The following is a 19,801-nucleotide window of genomic DNA, read 5'->3' on the forward strand; positions in this document are numbered from 1 at the left end:
GACATTAACAAACTGCTCTGTTACATTCATATGTGGTCTATTATTTTCTAGTCATGGGGTCTATTATTGCTGAATGTTGTAATATCTTCTGATGTGTTGCAACTAAAATGTTCTTGGTGACCTGGAAGGTCTACAAAATAAGTGATTATCTCGTTCAAGTGAATTGATGTAGTGTTCCAATTTCCCTTTCTGACACAACACTGCCATCTACTGTCCAGACGGGGTAAAGAAGAAAGCAGACACGTTGAGTTTAGTTTACATCCACTTTAAGGAGAGAAATAGATTGCAATAATTACATGCACGATACTGCTTCAAAACTGTTCAACTGTTTAAAAGAATTTCACATTTGAGACCTACAAACAAAGAGCATTTCCAATTTATCACACTGACTGACTGTCAGGAGCACATGACACTGACAAAACCATTAACATATCTGGAGCTATAACACTATTTTTGGTGGCTGGTAAGAAGGATGTTCAAATGACACATTTCATATCTATGAATTGCAAAGTATTTCATTATAGGACTTTTATAATATATATTTTGTTAGGTTTAATGTGGCTTTATGATCGTTTATAGGTTGTACACCTACAGTAATTTGATTTCTTTGACTATAATGCATTTCGAATGATATTGGCAATACTGAGTTCACACTGACCACAGATAAAGATGAAAGCAGTTGTTTGTAACCCTTCCCCCTCTCTCTGGTCATCCCTGCATAATACTTCCCTGTCTTTCTAAAAGTTAATGCTACAGAGCACGGCTGCATCTTCTGAAATAGAAATATGTTCTTTGTATCTTTCTTTCTACAGCGATACCCCTCTATGTACTCCTCGGTCGTGTCGCTCCTCTTCACCCCAGTCTACCAGGCCATCTCTTTATTTCATACAGTCACTTTCCCAGGACAACTCCACTTCACTCTTTGTGTCCTGCTCCCACTCTTACATATCCTGCTGCCTGAAAGTCTCAGTCTCTGGTCTCATGGAAGAGCATATCACTGTCCAGGGAGAGGTCACTACCCAGGCCGGCCATGCGGCTGCGCATTAGAAAGTGCGTCCGCCTCTGCAGCAACCTCTGCTGCTCCTGCTTAAGCTCCACGTAAGACCGTGAAAAGGTGTGGAAGATGGAGGTGACAGGGAAGGCCATGAGGAGGATCCCACTCAGAATGCTGCTCAGAGCCACCACTTGACCTGGAATGCTCCTAGGCACCATGTCCCCATAGCCCACTGTTGTCATTGTGATCACAGCCCACCAGTAGGTGGCTGGGATGCTGGTGAATTCCTGTGTGACGGCCATTTCATTTTCAATCAAGTACAGTAATGGAGAATACAGTGCAATGGCCACACACAGGAAGAGGAGGAGTAGTCCAAATTCTCTTGTGCAGCGGCGTGCTGTCAGGCCCAAAGTCTGCAGGCCCAACGAATGGCGAGCGAGCCTCATCACATACAGGATACGGAGGGCCCTCAGGACGCGCAGCACCAAGCCCACCTTGTCTAAGTAGCTGCTGCCGGAGCCCAAACGCTTCTCCCCTTTGGAGGTGCTGTCCACCAGGAGCGTTATGTAATACGGCAGGATGGCCACCACGTCTATCAGGTTCAAAGGCTGTCTGAGGAAAGTGAGCTTGCTGCGATCTTGAATGAAGCGCAGAGTGAATTCCAGGGAGAACCAGGCAACGCACACCGTCTCTATGATGAAGATGTTGTAGCACATCTGGGAACACGTGCCCTATGAAGCAAAGAAAGCTGAGTGAGCACTGCTATCATTTGCATACGGTGGATGTAATCTCTAGGGAGGGAGCCACTTCAATCTGAAATCCAAACCATAGCATTTTGGATCCTGCGGGATTTAACACTTCAGTTTACAAGATAATTATATCCAGCTAAATATTCTGAAATGGAATAACAGACAGATAAAATGGACTCAGGGCTAAGCTGAGATAAGGTTCAAAGCATTCCTCACGGCACAAAGAGACTTTGAATGCGTTTCATATAAGAGATTATGTCATTATGAAACATACTCCCACAGAGCAGGAGAGGTTTCAGCCGGCCATCTTAGCACCTGAACGCTCCGATAAACCTGTTGTTAGTCAGAGGCAGGAACATCTACACACTTCTAATGGAACACTTTGTTGTCTGGCTCTAATAAATTAGAAGCGGTAGAGTTGTTAGAATTAAATAGCTTGCACAATTAATCAGTATTTAGTTCCAAGACACCAAAGGGTGAACGTGTAATGAATGTGTAACACAATATCTTCAACTGATTTAATGCTGTCATTTCTTTGATTTTCAAAAACATGTTTTTATTGGTAAAGCAGTTGTGAGTTTGCAAGTTATGGCACTCCTTAACGCTGGCGAGTGGTAACCAAGGCAACCACGCCAATATTGCTGGTCCCCCACTGGCCTCCTCCCAACGGACGAACCCTTAAATGTCTCATATAAATGTAAGACAAAGCAACATATTAAGAACACACTGCTGGTGATTTCTGATGAGGTTGAACGTGCTAAATCCTGTAGAAGGCGCTGTTTATTCATTTTCAAACAGAGGCCCATACAGGAGACGTAATAACGAAATACCACTAACTGATGAGGTATTGATGAAAAAAACAACTTTGCATTTTTTGAATGAATGTTGAAACTGCCTCAATACATTCACCCCTTCAGTATGTCTATCCCTCTCTGTCTCTCTCCCTCTCTCTCTCCCTCTCTCTCTCACTATATATGTGCATGTTTATATTTTTGATTTGCTTTTTTCTAAATTTGCATCTTAAACAACCCACACAAACCCACATATGTCATGCGGTGAAGGCGTAACGAGTCTACGACAGCACAAGCTTTTCGTCGCGGTTCAACGCGGTTAGCGATTACTTTCAAATAAATGATCAACCTACATCCATATTTGCGTTTTCACAACACAACTTTGAAAAGTTAATGACTTAATTAAAATCCTGTTTGCACTTCAACTCAACTAAGATATGATACGTGTCTAAAATATTCCATTTCCTTTCGATTTGACTAAAGAGGTGTGGGTGCTGATTGCGGCTGTGATTGAAGTTGGATATAATGAAAGCCTTTGATCAAAGCTAAATGACATCTTATTTGGAAAGGTTGCATAACAAGTAAGGCAAAGATTTCTCAGCACTCTGCCCTTTGACTTCAGACGCTTTTAAACGACATCTGGAATGAAACAAGATGTGATTTTTTTTGGTATATTATCCTTATAATTTCTGCTATTTCTCAAAGTCACCTGTAGAGAAACCCAGTAGGAGCTTCAACCAAGATCTGACTGTGATGCAACATCGATTCTTCCTCCCCAGTTTTGCCTCATTTCATTTCATCTTTATGTATGCACTGACCTTTTTGTCCATGCGTTAAATTAAATGTCAGCGGTCTACTCACCGCCTCTTCCTCCTCCCTCATGGCAGGCATTGTGCTGATAGACAGGTTGATGGCAGTGATGGTGACAAACAGCACTGACAAGCAGGCAAAGATCTTCCCTGGGAGGCCCGAGTGTGGCCTCTCCACCATGTCTCTCAGCTTGGCCATACACTGGTTCAGTCTGGACTCTGCTGCTTGGCTGGAATCCTTGTCCGCATCCATCAGATCCTCCAGGAGTTCCTCTTCCTCTGCCCTCTCTATCTCCTCAAACTCTTCTATGCGCTGCAGCAGACGCCTGCGGCAGCACCACTCCAGGCTCTCCTCTGGCAGGCCCCAGTACAGCAGCTCCTCCCTGAAGGACAGAGCGCACATCTCTCTGAGGGACCGCAGCTTCCCCGCCCGCAGAAAGGTCAGGATGGTACGGAAGGCGCTCGGGCTGCGGTCGAAGAAGAACTCATTGTGTGTAACGTCATAGTCATCACAGATATGCATGATCTCATCAAAGCTGCTGCAAAGGTGCAGCTGGCCCAGGCGAGACAGGGGGAAATCCTCTAGAGTGGTCCAAGGAAGCTGGTAACGCAGGCCACCCACATTAATGATGGCATGAAGTTTACGAGCACTGGACAGCGGAAGGTCACCGTGGAGCTCGGGGGCGTACTGCGCCCTCTTGTAGTAGACTCCCTTCTGGGCCTCCTGTTCCTGCAGGGGTGGGGGGTTGAAGGAGGTATCAGAGGCACAGCTCAGGGCACTGTAGTCATAGTCGGAGCCATCGCCTGTCAGCAGGGTCATCTTTCTTGATGCTCACATCCCTGTGCTCAGCCTCCCACCAGCACAATGACACCTGCAGGGGGAGAAGGAAGTTGGTTTTGTTGTTGTGTCACATTGTCCAACAAAGAAATAGTCTTGTTTTTTAACATTAAATCTAAATGTACATATGAATTCCACTGCTTTTTAGATTTCTACTCAACCCATTCACAGTGGTTATTTATTCAAGAAGACTGAAGAATGAACAGTTTCATGCCAGAATGCAGCCTTGTTGCATTGCCGTGTAGGAGGTAGTTATTATTTGTATTTCAATTCTCGCAGCTACTGTGTGCAACCACAGTGTGAGCATAATCATGTTCCAACAGGAAATTGTTTCACCATTTCCAAATAGGCTACTTTTAAAAATGAATTATGCTGGTTTTATGCTGGTATTGTAATAGTTTGACATTGTTTTAATTATTATGGAAGGGTTCATTTAAAATACAAAATCTTACAACTCACATTTAATACATGTGTTGTTGTTTGAAGTTGTTATCACTGCCCAAACAGCTCACGTTGTACTATTTTCCAGAGCACAATATTTCACATTTTTATTCTTACAAACAATTCCAGTCTGTGTCTTTTACCCGGGCGCCTTTTGTCCATCATTAAAATACCTGTAGACTACATGCTTATGAGAGATGAGTGGACAAAATGTGTCTCACAGTGGACATTCTGGCGTCAAAGGCAGGAAGAACTAATCATTACATGTTTCCCATTTAGTTATGCCAGTGTGAGGTGTGTGATATTCTGCAGGCGACTCACTGGCATTAAAAGTCAACATAGCTCTATCTGCTATGACAGGACTGGAAGTTATTCTGGATGATTGTTATCATTATTGCCAAACGTAGAGTTGTCAGATTGAAAACAATTCCAGTTGTTTCATCTTCCAAATGATTTCTGTGGGTTTTTGTCTGTGATACACACAGTGATTACTAGGACTCAAGTTGTGTTACAGGCAGCATTTGTCTGTAATTCACTGGGCAAACATTCACTCTCGAGTTTCATTGGTACGATGCCATTATTGTCACTGTTGACAAAAGTTGTTTGTGCAGTCTTAGGCTAAGCGTGCAAATGGCCGCAGGCTGATAGATAACAGCTTCTGAATCCCTCCAAATGTTGTGTCAAAGGCAACAAATATAGCCTTTTCCCCTCCATACAAACAAAAACACATCTGCCATCCTGGAGTGAAAATGTCATTTATACATAAGTGCACATTATAAAGGATTCAATTTTCACTCCCCAACTGTGTGAACGTCGTTTTTCCGCAGCCGTCTGGGTATTAAAATAATAGCCTGATGTTCTGTGACTGTCGTTAGATAATTCACTGCTGTAGCCGCTTTGTGCAGAACATAAAACCGTCAATTAATCACAAATGAATCCATCTGTGTTGTCATATATCTCTCCGTGGTTCGTTTAGATTACTTGTGTGTAAAACAAATGTAGTTTAGACGCTTTTGTTGTGTGAGAACTGACTGCCAATGACACCATTAGCAATGATGTTCACCAATATTACTGAATGAATATATAAAGATCTAAATGAGGTAAACAGGCTTATTTTGTTCGTTTTGTCTTGATATTGCATGTTCTTTTCTTTTTTGGGAACAGTTACCATGTATTGTAATTCAAACATAGATGGAATCAGTGGGAAATGTCGACACCGGCTGTCAGCGAGGAGCTTGTGGCCCGTGTCCAAACTAATTGAATCAATTACAGTGTTTGAGGGGGGGGGGGAGGCAGGTTAGCCAGTCAGAAATGAAAATGTCACTGACCACATTTACCACAGCAGCAATCTGGTGTCAGGAAGTAAGCTTTGATTTCTAAAACGGGGATGTGAATGTGTTACTGAATGGTTATTAGGCACCTGCACTGTCGGCTTGTGTGAGCTGCTGATTACAGACGGCAGCCATGACATTAGAGCAAACAACCTAAGCTCTTCTCTGTTACAATCAGCTGCTTGTTGATGGTTCCATGTTAAATACACTGACCGATTGGTTGGAAACAATTGGGTAGAAAACCATATAATCACCAGAGAGATGGTCACAAAGTCTGAACCATTTTGTTAATTTTTCCCTCCAATCCAAAACATAGGAAAGAGTAATTCAACCACAGTGTAAAATCCTTTTGCTGCTACAAATCCGTACATTCTCACATTCACCCTCATGCAGTGGAGGTTATTGATACGCCTACAATGCCTCACCAGTGTGGATGTACACAGGCCTACGCTGCTCTTCCACGAGATTAAATCACATTTAACCCCTCGAGGCTGTTTGGTTTCTCACTTTGCCTTTAACCGATTGTGCTTTTGCATCTCCGCGGTCATGGGAGCATTTTTAAAACTTCTTTTTTTTTCTCTCCTCCTCTTGGGATCAAGTCTATCTCAAAAGGAGACATGAAACACTGCAAAGAGGGAGCCAGTTAGGACGATTCTCCCCACCAGATCGGCTGAGGTCTGGCCTCTCTCTGAGCCAGCGTTATCACAGCTCAGCCACAGGGCATGTTCTCCAGATTGCCTGGTGAGTCACTGGGTTATGATCCTCCATTGCTCGACTGCATTGTGTATGCATTTCCCACACTGGCCTCTTTAAAAGCTTCACTACCATCACCACCACCATCGACCCACCAACTTACCACCCAAGCAAACATCTGAGACACTTCACTGAGCCCTCTGATGATAACCATCACTGCACCATTGCAACGGTGTAGAAGCAGAAAACAGGCTTGATGCTTTTCCATCTGCCTGAGGGAGAGTGTGTGTACAGTGTTAATCACCGCTCCGTGTGTTTGCATTGACGCATCTCGACTATATTTAAGATCTGTGAATAACTACGACCAGCCTCGGCTTCATATCTGCACACTGTACAAGTCAGAATTGGACACATTTTGCTAATCTGTCTCTGAATCAAAGCTTTAAAACATTCAGTGAAACACAAACACATGATAATTTTATGACTGAAGCTCACACAATGAAACTGACAGTTAAAGTCAAACAGCGTTACATGCGTTCTACACACTGTAGGGTGTGGAACGCTCCTTTATGTTCCTACCACTCACATAGCCTAGCAACCGTATTTGTTCATATAGGCGCCGCAATATGTGTTGTAGCTGTAAAATAAAGGCAGTCAATATATTCCAGCAAGACAAAGACCAAGTCCATCCTTTTCCTCTACAGTTTCTCAGTTCTAATGATCGTTCACACCACAAAATGTCTCTGTTCTCCCCCAAACAGCCGATAGTCTCCATATTCCTTTAACAGCTCACTGTTCTCTAATGGACTATAAGAGGGTGATGTTTCCAGAAATGGACTTGTAACCACAAGGGCTGCCAAGAAACTAGTCTCTCTCTCTCTCTCTCTCTCTCTCTCTCTCTCTCTCTCTCTCTCTCTCTCTCTCTCTCTCTCCCTCGCTGTCTCTCTTCTCAGTAATATGTTTTATCCTACCAGACCAGATTCCATCCATTCTGTCGGGAAGAGCTGTAAACACGAATGTTTTTGTTGTAAGTGGGTGGTATTAACACACACTGAGAACTCCGGAAAGAAGAGAAAATGTTGTTCCAGGGCCGTAATTGGTCTCCTTCTTAATGTGGCTACATTGTGGTCGGCCATAATGCACTGCTTTCTCTATGTGAGCTACAGAGAGCTCATATATTTCTATAATGTGCTATGTTAGTGTTATTGATTATCTTCTCATTTGTTAACCATCCAGTGTCTGCAGTGCATTTGAAAATTCAGCAAAACTTCAGCAGCGTCGGCCTCGTGTGCAGATACTTTCATGAAAACTGAACAGGCAGTAACGTTTTGAAGTCATTTGACTATTTTCCTTACTTGTCTCTCTCCATAAAATGTCCTCCCCGACATCATCACAACTCTGTCACGCAGGTCTGCAGTTTATTTCCGCATCCTTCCCCTGCCTGTCCTCCCGTGAATGCGCTCTATCCCCCAGATAGACTCAGATAGACCCACAAATCCCCACCTTTACGCATCGCTGCTCCATGAGAGGCCTCAGCTCTGCTCATCCTCTCAGTCCTACTGACCTGTGACTCACTGCATTTGGAATGCCAATAAAATATCATCAGTTCGCATTCGACATTTAACTGCAGAATATTATTTTGAGCTTTTGCCTTTTTCTTACCTAAGTCAGTGATTGTTCACAACCTGGATTATATAAACTTTATATAACGTGAACATCTCAGCAGCGAGTGTGCATTAACCTGCACTCACTCTCCATCTTTTGCCATTCCACTGCAATCGTTCAATGGCCATTTGCTCTGGGCTATGTCACCCATTTCTTTATTGTTAGAAACTAGTTTCACCGAGGTTTGATGTGTGTGCAAACACACACAACCTAACCCCTGTGAAGACCTGTCTGTCTGTCTGTCACTCTAGAGTGCTTGAGAGGGTATTTGCACCTGGATTCAGCCCAGGTCCCTGTGGGGCCAGGTGACAGAAGTGACATGCAATCATGGACAGGCGAATGGGCAAGAACAAAAAGCCTCCACTCTTAACACCATTACAGTGTGTGTGAACTGTGAAAAACTACTTAAGTTGATGAGATGAGAATAAATGGAGCAGGTAAATAGAACACACAGCACAGGGTCAGTGTGTTCTGCAGGAGGAGAAGAACAAATCTAAGAACTAAGAAAATAAGATGCATAAAATCTTCTTAGTCAGGGATGCAAATGTTTACCTTAGGGTCCTGATAATGACAACACAGGACGTATGTATGATATGAACAAGCTGGTAAAGGCAACTGAGATTTGGACTGTTAATTTCTCTCTTTTATTATTGTGGTTTGGTTCAATTTGGAGGGGAAATCCACAAAAAATAGAACTTTCCTCTCGCTTGTTAAAGCATGGACGATTTCCTCCAGAGTCTTAAAAGCTTAAAGCTACGATTTGGAACCAACTTCATCCTACTTCCAGTTTCAAAGCGTATACATCACTTACAGATTTGACTCTGAGCCGTGACAGAGGATCTCTTTTCATACTCAGTTGCACTCGGTCCCTGGTGGGGCTGTGAGTCTTCGATCTGCTGTGATCATACCTTGGGGAATCAATCTCACATGTCTTACACAAAAAGACACCTGGGAATAGCAGATTGTAATTACTTTGCTGGGCCCTCTGTGAGGAGGAGATCAGACAGCCACTATTAGCTGTTAGAACAGGAAAAAGTCATTAGTTCATCTCATTATAGTCAGAATGACCTGGGGGAGGGAGTGGGAAATATCTATTATCTATCATAGATCACTGATCTGATGTCTCATCACAGAGGTCTACGCGCTGTGGACCCTTAATCATATTATGGTGCAAATTACACTCCTACTAACCTCATTTTCTAAGTGCATGTGCCGCATTGTAAATGATCTGTTATGGATTCGCTCTATCATCGGCTGTGATTCACTGTTTGAAGGCTTCAAATGGCTCTCAGTAAAGTTTCTCCCTCAACAACTTTCATTTAGCATTGATATTTGGAAAGGTGTGTGTCAGAGCACTGTGTGTGTACGCATATCTGACTAATGTCCTTCTTCAGCACCACCTCACACGTTTGGCTCTGCGGAACCTGCTGCCTGGTGACATACAGTATGGATCATTGATGCTGGCAGATCATAACATACATTCAGCCTTGTTACCATGGCGCGCTCAAAGTGTAGTCAGTAAGCAAACGCTGTCATTTACAGAAGACACACTGTAGACTGAAGGGTTGATAGGCTTGAACATTTTAAAATTCTGTTTTTGTCAGAAGTTGACCAGCTGATCATACTGGTTTTAGAGAGAGCTTGAGTGTCACGTTTCTGTGCACAGCTCTATTTATTCTTCTGCCGAGGAACAGATGCAAAACAACGAGCACTTTGAGGTGGAGAGCAAAGATATCATCCAATCAATGTCTCTAGCCTCAGCCTTGCAAAATGTAACAGACAGACTCAGCATTGTGTTTTCTAAATCTTATGTTTTGTGACAAACTCTCAAAGTGAAACTGGAAACCTCAAGTTTCAAACACATGATGAGGAAATGGAAACTACTCACTACACTCCTGATTCAGGTCCTCGACATCTGTCTGTGGTGGTCTGAGAAGAAGAAAACTGTCAAATGTGTCTTTTCTTGTCCTCCTGCTGCTGCCTGGTGTAACTCTGCTCCGTCCATGCACAGACTGGAGGCTTGTGGAGGACGAGGATGCTATTAGATGATCATGAGCAACAGGCTGCCTGCCCTCCCTTTCTCCCTCCTTCTTTTCTCCTAGCCCTGGTCTTCCTTTCTTTCTCTCTCTCTCCCCTTCTCACTCTCAACTCCTTCCTCCTCCCTTTCTCCAGCTCTGACATCAGAAGTGGGATGTGCCATTACTCTAAAAGCTTTTGAGAGAAATCCATGGCAACCACCATCTAGCGAGCAGTGCTTCCCCTCCACCTTTGAATGAAAATAATCACCGTCTTTTGATTGTGGATTCACACAAAGGTTTATATTTGTCCGGTGGGTTGCCGGGCTGAGGGGAGGGACGCTGTGGGCCGGCTCACACACCCCAGGCGGTCCAATTTTAGACAAGTGGTGGGAAATGCTATGAATGTGGCATGATGATGAAGAGGACAGCATGGCTCATGCAGGAAAGGAAGCAACATGCATCACCGACAGCACCGACATTCCATCTTTTTGTCGCCGGCTGTCATTTAGCAAACATCACAAGATAACTGAGTCCTCAAAGGAGTTCATCTCTTTAAATTTCCTTTCACAAAGTTGAAATAGATCTACATCACCAACAAACAATAAGCATCAAACAGCTTTTATGCTGTTGTGTCACCAGGCTATCTATCTATCTATCTATCTATTGCATTACGATCATTTGGCAGACGCTTTTATCCAAAGCGACTTACATTACATTACCACCCTTCGCAGAGGGGGGAGCAAATGAGGGTTTGGTGCCCTGCTCAGGGGCACCTCAGCAGGGACTCGAACCGGCAACCCTCCGGTTCCCAAGCGGAAGCTCTACCCAATAAGCTACTGCCTCCTCCTAGATATCTATCTATCTATCTATCTATCTATCTATCTATCTGATACTTGTAATATCCATATTTTTTAGTATCATCGTTTTATTGAAGAGCTCCTTCAGAGCAGTTAAGATGACAATCAAAGACAAAAGTGCTCTGATGAGAAGAGGCATAGTCGTAACAAGAGGGGAGGAATATTGTTCTAGGATGATGTCGTTTACTGTAATGTGCTATGATCTTACTATAATTACATGTTATGATGGCGGGACTGCAGATTTTTTTACTTTTACATAAATGATTGAGCCTTTTGTTATTCAGCCCTCAGCATGTGCCACGTTTTGGCTTTGAGGCTTGATTTGCCTGTTTGTGGGTGTTACTGTCACTGAGCTTCACTTTGAATACACTAAACAAACAAAGGCTCTGAATATAATCACACTCAAAACTGTGACAAATTCTCCACCAGAGTATTTCCAACTCACAATGATAATTATAATAATAATATAACTCATAATCCTAATTAATCAGAGTACATTTGGGATTCAGATCATTCAAATGAGAAAGTTTAGTGAGAATAGAAGTAAAGTACATCGAAGAACTGAATGTCTCTGTTAACTTCTTTCGTGGTGTTGACACCTGCTCTAATCCTCCCCTGCAGGTGCTCCGGGTGTTGATTGGTCATTATCAATACACTTTCTAACCAATTCTGTTCAGAGGATTGATGGTGTCAGATCACTTTCGAGCCTCGCATGTTCATCTCCGGTTGCTTCTTTCATCCTCTCGCCCTTAATGATCAAAGGCTTATTTCAAAGGCGCCCTTTTATCCCCCAAACTCCTTTAGGTGATAACAGGAAATACAATAACAAGCGGAACAAATCAGAGGTTTTCAAAGACGAGTGCAGATGTTGGTCAGCAGGCCTTTGTGTCCTGTGTCTTGTCCTGTCCTTGACTCCGTCTCAGCTGTGTCACAGTATTCAATAGTAGCTTTCTTTAGCGTCTGTGTCACGTGACAGTTTGTTTTATGCTACAGCGCCGACAACATCCTTGTTAAGTCAAGTCACCACATCCTAACTGCAAGATTCATCACTTGTGTCCTGTATTTTATTCATTGTAACACTAGTATGGTCCTGCCAATTTATATTGCAATGTCATAGTTGAGCATATGACAGAAAATGCTCTCATCGTATTGACGCTTTCCTCGTTTCCTGGCATTGGGGTATTGCCTGCTCAATACTGAACTGCGGTTCATCCCATCGCTGCCGTTACGTTCTATTTGTTTGCCACAGACATCTAATGCTCCGTTCACTTTAAATGAGGGCAAATCCGGGCTGAAAGCAAGACTCATGTTGCACTCAGACATTAAACCAGGTCTGTTTGCAAAGTATCGGATGGTAGGAACCTGGTGTGTTGTGTGGGAAACACAGGGAGTTTACATGCATGCTAAAACTTTGATTATACTTAAATTAAGGTAATAGATCTTTTTTTTACTGATATAAAGTATCAAAATGTAGAAATGTACAGCATATATAGTCAGTATATTTAGCAAGATGTGGAATTTGCCTAAAAGGTTTTCGCTTCTGCAAGAAATCTCAGCAAGTGTCTCCGCTTGTATAAGAATTGCTTTCATCTCCTTTGTCACCAAATCCTTTATAGCACCACCTCCATCACTTCTCACACACACTCTTGTTTCCATGTCAAAGGAGGCTTTCTTGTGTTTGCCTAGCAGCAGAGCCACTCTCATCCAAGCATCCACCGCTGGATCTCAATGTGTCCTGTGCTGCTAACATGACATGAGCATCTCAGCTGCTCCGCTTTGTCCTTCTGGGGAGAATTTGTGTCTGGTGTTGTAATTGTGTTTTATGTTACCATATTTCTCTTGGTTTTCAAAATCAACTTTTCCTCTTTGTATCGTCTAGTTAGGAACATTTCAGTTTGCTAATTGCAGCTAGAAAGATGACACAGGATAGTAATGTGTGTGAGCAGTTTGTGTCAGGTTGCAATGAAAATGATTGTTTCCAGTCTCTATCCAATTTCAGTGTTTAGGTCCAAATCCAAACCAGAGTCCCCCAATTGACTGTGTGTGATCTGTGTGTTCTGTGTGCTGACTTGAGTGGGAGGAACTGCAGCCCACTGTGGGGCTTGGAAATATTTTCCACATCCAGTTAGAGGCTGCAGAGATGAAATTTGCAATTGATTCTCTATCACATGATAAGACAGCAAATAATAGTATTTATCAACAATATTCTTTTCACAAACCCAGTAGAAATTATCTTTCTGTTTACCCACTGTCATCTATTAATTTATGGAGTCCTTATCAGAAATGATTAATTATTGTTTGCATGAGGATGAGGATGAGGTAATGCTGTAGTTTGTGGTGAAAATCTTGGAAGAAAAATGCAAGTGTGTTGCTTTTTCTCGGGGAAAAACACAAACAAGCTTTCTCGCTCACATAATTACACGGGCCGCACAGCTGCTGAGCTCCGTTCCCTGTTATTGTCATCACTGAAATGGCTTCCTTTGTTATTAGCAGCTCTGGGTTACGCACAGAGTCCAGGCTGATACCAGTGGTCAGGCAGCAGTGTTGATGATTACATTAATTAGACCAAGTCCTTTTACGACATAATCTAGACAAAGGCAGCGATGGCGCACAAGGACGATGATAAGAATCACGTTAGATTTGTTTAATATAAAGGTGAAATATTCCAGGAATATTTGTGGCTCTGATGATGATGATGATTCAAAGCCTCTCCTCCATGTGAAGATGTATGCTTGCATGACGGATAAATAGGATTGATCATCTCATTTTCCTATTAGTCGACCTGTTGTGGTTAAACACTCTGCCAGGAGGAGCAGAGAGGGAAAGAAAACAGCCTCACCACAAGCTAATGCAAGCTGAAGCCATGATACTGCTATATGAGATGTGTTGACAGAGGAAAGGGGAACGTAGCTTATCTCAAATACTGATGTATGATAATGACCAACTGTCAAAATCCCAACCAAAGATGCACAGCTGTGTCTGTTTGGGTTTTAATCTAGTTTTGCCAAACAGAAGAAACAGTGGAGTTCTTGGTTTTGGCTTTAAAAGAGACAACATGATGCTCAGTGTGAGCTCAGGATGTGTTGGAATCAAACAAAGGGGAGAGTGAGTATATTAGCCCAGCTGTGTCAGAGCGGAAGAGTTTGAGAACAATGCATGAGAGGGAAATGGCTGTGACCTCAGTTTGTTTCTGACAGCTGTCAGGTCACAAACTGCATGTACAGACTATTATCACATGTGAAACACACTCACTGCGTCTCACACCCGCTGATCTGTGCTCATTATAAAATATTGCCTTTGTTGAGGGTGATCTAGGGGTAAAAGTTGCCGTTGTATATACAGCATAACGTGCACCGAATCCATTTAAAGCCGGGAGAAGTTCTTTCCTCTGTTATTGTATTGGAATGCGTATCAGACAACAGATTCCCACAAGAATTACACCAACGCAACTTCTTTACAGCATGGTGTGTATCCTTCTACACCCTCAGTCCCATTCGATGATAATCCTTTCACCTGGAGGCTCTAAATATCTCATCTTAGCCCATGCAGAGAATTTCTCAAAACTCTTTTGGCAGGTATAGCGATCCATCTGCCGTGTGAACCTGTTTTTGTTTCGACACACACACACTGACACAGTGAAATACTGGCGGCAGTGGATCCGGCACCGGAATGGATTTAACTTATCACTCCATCAAAGGCGCATTGGCAGTGACTCGTGACCTTGTGTCCTTTGAAGGGATTCCTAATCTAGTGTCGGGTTTTGACTCCACTCCAGAATCACACTGCAGAGTTTAATGAAGGACAGATTGAGAGTGTGCAGCAATCATAGCATGTCCCTCCCTGTCAGCAGATAAAGAGACCATTTCAGCATGTTGTCAAGCGTTAACAGAACTTGCAAAAGCCCTGGGCTGACATGTTGCCCTCCTACTGATTAAGTCTGAGTGTAAAAGAAAAAAAAAAGGTAAAGAGCCACAGTTGCTAATGACAGAATATAATGAGACCACCAAAGAAACGCAGTAACAGCATGAGCAGGGTCATATCAGCTCCACAGAAGCTCAGGCTGCAGTATCACACATTCACATGTCAGTGGTTCACATGAGCTGATACCAAAAATAGCGCAAGGTTTTAGTTTAGCATAAGCATCAGGTTTCCTCAGGTGCAGCAGCAGTGTAATGATTTTTTATGTCCGCTGGTGTGTTATTAGTTGAGTTGTTGCCATGGAAAAAATGTATCCCTCCTTCCTTGCTTCCTCTCCTTAGTTTGACCTGATTTCACCCTCATTTCCCCCTGCATCCTTATTACACACTCACATACTGATTGCTGTTGAAGCTATTCCGGCACACATCTGCATACATATTGTTTGTTAGTTCCCAGGAATTCCAACTTCCCTTTTCTTTGTGTCATGAAGAAATGTGTGCAATTATCACAGCTGCATTTCAGGCATCAATTACATGAAAGTCGTGTTCTTGAAATTGCCAGGGCATCTCTCTCAAATGTTGTGTTCCCGTAGTTTCGGTTTTACTGAAGCATACAATGCAATCAAAAACTTGCCAAAGCTGTTTCTGGCCAGCTTGCATTCAGTATTCTTTAGGTGAAATTGCTTTTGTATGGGAAAACAGGAAAAGAAAAAAGAGAACTACACAGTAAAAAAGTGAATCCCCACAGTGCGAGCAGCCTTTAAGCTCCGCTTCCTGCTGACTCCTGCAAGCCGATGACGACCTTTGACTTTTCATGTAGAGGCGGGACTCATTCCTGTGGTAGCACTGCTGTCTGATTACTGGGGGAGATAAAAATGTGTAAACCGCTCTGGAGAACAGGGAAGAGTGTTGAGCCTGGTGCACATGACATTATCTGTCTCTATCAGATGTGAATAACACACAGAATTTCACGAGTGAATGATGTTATTATTAGAACGCTACAATTGTATGATCCACTTACGTAATCCCCAATTTGTAGCTGGATCTCAGATCAGAGCCCTGCTGACATTCACTCCAGTGCCTCAATCACAGACTGTTCCACACCTGGGATGCTGGTGATGATGATGATCCTCTGGGAAGGTAGCAGCTGTATCCTGAGACCCGAGGATCAGAACTCATGACCTCTTTGTTATGGGGGAATGAGATCTATCAATAACGACATCTATAAGCGCCTGTAGGCAGCTGGCATGCTTCAGCTCAATCCAAGTGTGTTTGAACATTAAACAGGTGAAATGTTGAAAATCCTGAGATTGCATTCAGCATCAATCATTACCACTCAGTGAATGAATGGAAAATATTCAATCAATCCATTTTGTACTTACCAGTTTATTGCCTGGTAATCTGCCAAATCTGCCAAATCTTCCTCATACAATTACCAATTTCCATTTAAAGAATTCTTCTTTTTTGAAGGTGAGATATAAATATCTTTTGTTTATTCAGTTTCTATGGTAACCACATTGTTGCTATGTGACTGAGTGGATCGACGTGTTGCTGGGTGTAACATGTCACGGCAAGCAACACATCCACAATTTACACGACACTGTACAGCGATATTGTGTATATGTGTCGTCACGGGAACAACACTACGTTTACCATTTAATGTGACAGATTTGTGTGTCATGTGATTTTTCCTTTAAATAAGTAATAATGCATCATGTTGATACATTATGGAGTGTTCAGTATTTAGACGTGTCAAGTAAATTCAGCGATTAGAAATTAATTTTAAAAACGTAAATCCATGTGATCTACAATCCAGATGTGATATCTAATTAGGAGGACCATTTTATTGTGAGTGATTATTGAATATAGTTCCCCAAAGAGTATAGATCATCATCAAGGCAAAAGAGAAATGTGTCAATAAAGCCACTTCTCCATCTTTTCGTCTCTCTGTCTCTGTCTCTGTCTCTGTCTCTGTCTCTCTCTCTCTCTCTCTCTCTCTCTCTCTCTCTCTCTCTCTCTCTCTCTCTCTCGCTCCTTCTGTTGTGCTGTTCTGCATCTGTAAGTCTACTCCAGCTGTTATAAGTCAACAGTTGCTATAAAAGAGATGCCAGCTTATAACTCAGCAGTTCCGGCTTTGATTAAAACTTTGCAAAATTGTTGTGCAAGGTTTGAATGCTGGGACAAGCGTCAGTGTCCAGCGTCTCTTGACCAGTCACATCAAAAGCAGGAACAGAGGACAGAAAATAGCAAATTAATAGATTTAAATCAAGATTGACAGTGTGCTAAGGAGTTGGATTCAAGCCTGTGTTTGTGCTGAAAAGTTCTCATGTGAACTTTTCACTCTGCAGCGACTATAAATCATTACCTACTCATTAAAATAGTGAGTTTGAAGTCTGAGCCACATGGTGTAAATTCATTTAGCTTTGGTGGTTTTGATGTGGCCGGGCAGAAGCTGGACCTCCTGTGGAGAGTTCACACATGGAGATATGACTTCTTTTAAAAACAGAAGTTCCACTGATCATTAAAATGGGATATCTCTTCACATACGAGGTTACTGACATCATTTGCATTTAGTTTTATGTTAGACAGTCTCAGCTGGATGTTAGTTACGTCTTGGACTGAGTAATGTGAGTGTGACAGAGGAACAGGAGGTCTTTGGTTTGTGTTCAATCATTATTATTGTTAGTGTTGTTATTTGGAAGCTGCTTGGATTATAAATGTCTCTCCAGGTTATATGGGGTAAACATGGTAAAGGTGGAATAATAATGGTATAATTAGATAAGAATTTGTTCCTTTCTTTGTCTAATCAACACACAAACAAAGCTGTCTTCTTCCTGTTCTGTGTGTCCAGCTACTGTCCCACATGCTGCTGACAAAGTGACACAACAAGAACACAACAGTCGCTTAGCTTTTCTCATATTTTATTGCGGAAATTATTATTTTACTTGACAGGAAGCCCTCTAATGCTTCTAATGCCAAGCTGGTCAGACATTTTGGGACTTTTTTGTGGACAACCTGGTCGTAGCCTTCATCTGTCTTTCTGGATGTTTGATCCTGGCTTTCAGGTCTCTTATCTGCTCATTGGCTCATTCTTCTGGGCCTGGAAGCTTCTCTGTGACCTCCAGCTGGCAGGTGTTCTCCTGCTGGCCCAGGAGCTCAAAGGTGGGCTCCTCCTGCGAATCCAGTCCACACGACACTATCCTCTCCAACTCCTTCAGGGTCTTCACCATCCTGCTGTCCTCTTTCTGTTGCTCTTTCTGATGAGCCTCACAGGTTCCTTTCCCCCATTTCATAAATTTCCAGAAACTCCGACCAGATTTGCCCGTCGCCTTCTGAGGCTGGCAATTCTCAATGAGGGGAGTTTTCTCTACTGGTGCAACATTCTCCTCAAACGTCTGCCTCTGTATTTTGATGACGTCCAGAGCGCGTCTCAGCTCAGTGGTCAACACGCCGTCCCTCTGAGTCTGGGTCTGGACCTTTGTGCTGGCCTGGCTGAGCCATTCTGCCTTCTCCTTCAACTTCTGAGTGTCCTTTTTCCCCCAGCGGATGAAACGCTCCAGCTTCTTGTTCTGTTGAAGAAAGAAAAGAATAATGTGTAAATACTGATCAAATAAGAATGAATCATAATGTGATAGGGTTTGTAGTTATATCATCTTTGGATGAAATGACTCACCTCTCTCAGCAGGTTGTTGAACTGTTTTTTCCCCAAGGTCAGTTCCTTGTTCAACAGCTCGACCCTCTGGTGGGCTTCAGACCCGGTTTCATCAGGAGACAGCAAGGAGGTCTGAGGGTTAACTGTTGGGGCAGAGAAGGTCAAACTGTAGTCGCCTTGGTACGGTTTCATCATCACAGGAATGTACAGTATGTGGATGTAATCTGTGATGGCGAGGTCAAACACAGTCACAAGAAGTTCACTCAGCAAAGCTTTGGTACTGACAGGAATAAGTAGAGTTTTGAAAGACAGTAATTGTGTGGCGACATCATGCATGACATCACAGTGGGGAGGCTTTGATTGTATTTTTCTTCATGTTTACGATGATGTAGAGAAAGCTACCAGGGAGACTTTGGCCCCGGTCGGGTTCCAGGAGGTCAGGATGTCCATGGAGGTCAGAGTTCATCATGGAAGAAGTGACATTACACTGAGATGACATCATGCAGGAGCTGACATGACATCGTCCTTCTGCTTTGGAAGTCCTCAGGCGGTGGGAATGGCACGATGATTACATGGTTATGTCATTCTCGCCACGCCGGGACTCGAGGATGATTACATCATCATTGTGGCATCAGGAAGGACACAGATATTATGTTACCATCATGTTGTCATCTTTGTTTTGTAAAGATTTGTCATCTTCATGTTTGTAAACAGTGCAGGTACTATCTGTCTGTATTTAGTGTAAACTTTACTGTCAACAGTTTCATTTGTTAATGCTTGTAGGTATACATGCATATATTTCTGTCCTAAATTTGCCTCCTTGGATAACTCACATTTACGTGCATTTACAGGAACTCTAAGAACATCAAGCTGGCTGCTCAGCATAGAAACAGCATTGATACATCAGTGCAGAAGGGCAACAACAGGGCAACAACAGTCCATCTCTTCATATAGAAACATCTTAAAATGTAAAAAGGCATTTGACATTGACAACACAAGTTTTTGTTACAAAACGTCTCACCTGAATCAACAAGCTGTCCAACTCG

General features: G+C 42.8%; 1 protein-coding gene across 1 annotated transcript; it reads right to left on the bottom strand.

Moving 5' to 3' along the window:
* Positions 1–966: 966 nt before the first annotated feature.
* Positions 967–4,163, bottom strand: kcng1 (potassium voltage-gated channel, subfamily G, member 1). Its single transcript, XM_076166187.1, has 2 exons — positions 3,396–4,163; positions 967–1,725 (listed from the first exon to the last, which is right to left on the bottom strand). The coding sequence occupies exons 1-2, from the start codon at positions 4,161–4,163 to the stop codon at positions 967–969; spliced, it is 1,527 nt and encodes a 508-aa protein (XP_076022302.1).
* Between the last annotated feature and the right edge of the window lie 15,638 nt (positions 4,164–19,801).

The sequence above is a fragment of the Genypterus blacodes genome, unplaced genomic scaffold (genome assembly GCF_046128005.1).
Source record: "Genypterus blacodes isolate CSIRO-AG114 ecotype Tasmania unplaced genomic scaffold, CSIRO-AGI_Gbla_v1 ptg000156l_1, whole genome shotgun sequence".
Taxonomy (NCBI): Eukaryota; Metazoa; Chordata; class Actinopteri; order Ophidiiformes; family Ophidiidae; genus Genypterus; species Genypterus blacodes.

What these genes read in the sequence shown, in the direction of transcription:
- kcng1 (XM_076166187.1), bottom strand. Translation starts at nt 4,163, where the DNA reads ATGACCCTGCTGACAGGCGATGGCTCCGACTATGACTACAGTGCCCTG. An exon ending in TGAGGGAGGAGGAAGAGGCG is followed by an intron (nt 1,726 to 3,395) that starts GTGAGTAGACCG and finishes TTTGCTTCATAG; the next exon opens with GGCACGTGTTCCCAGATGTG.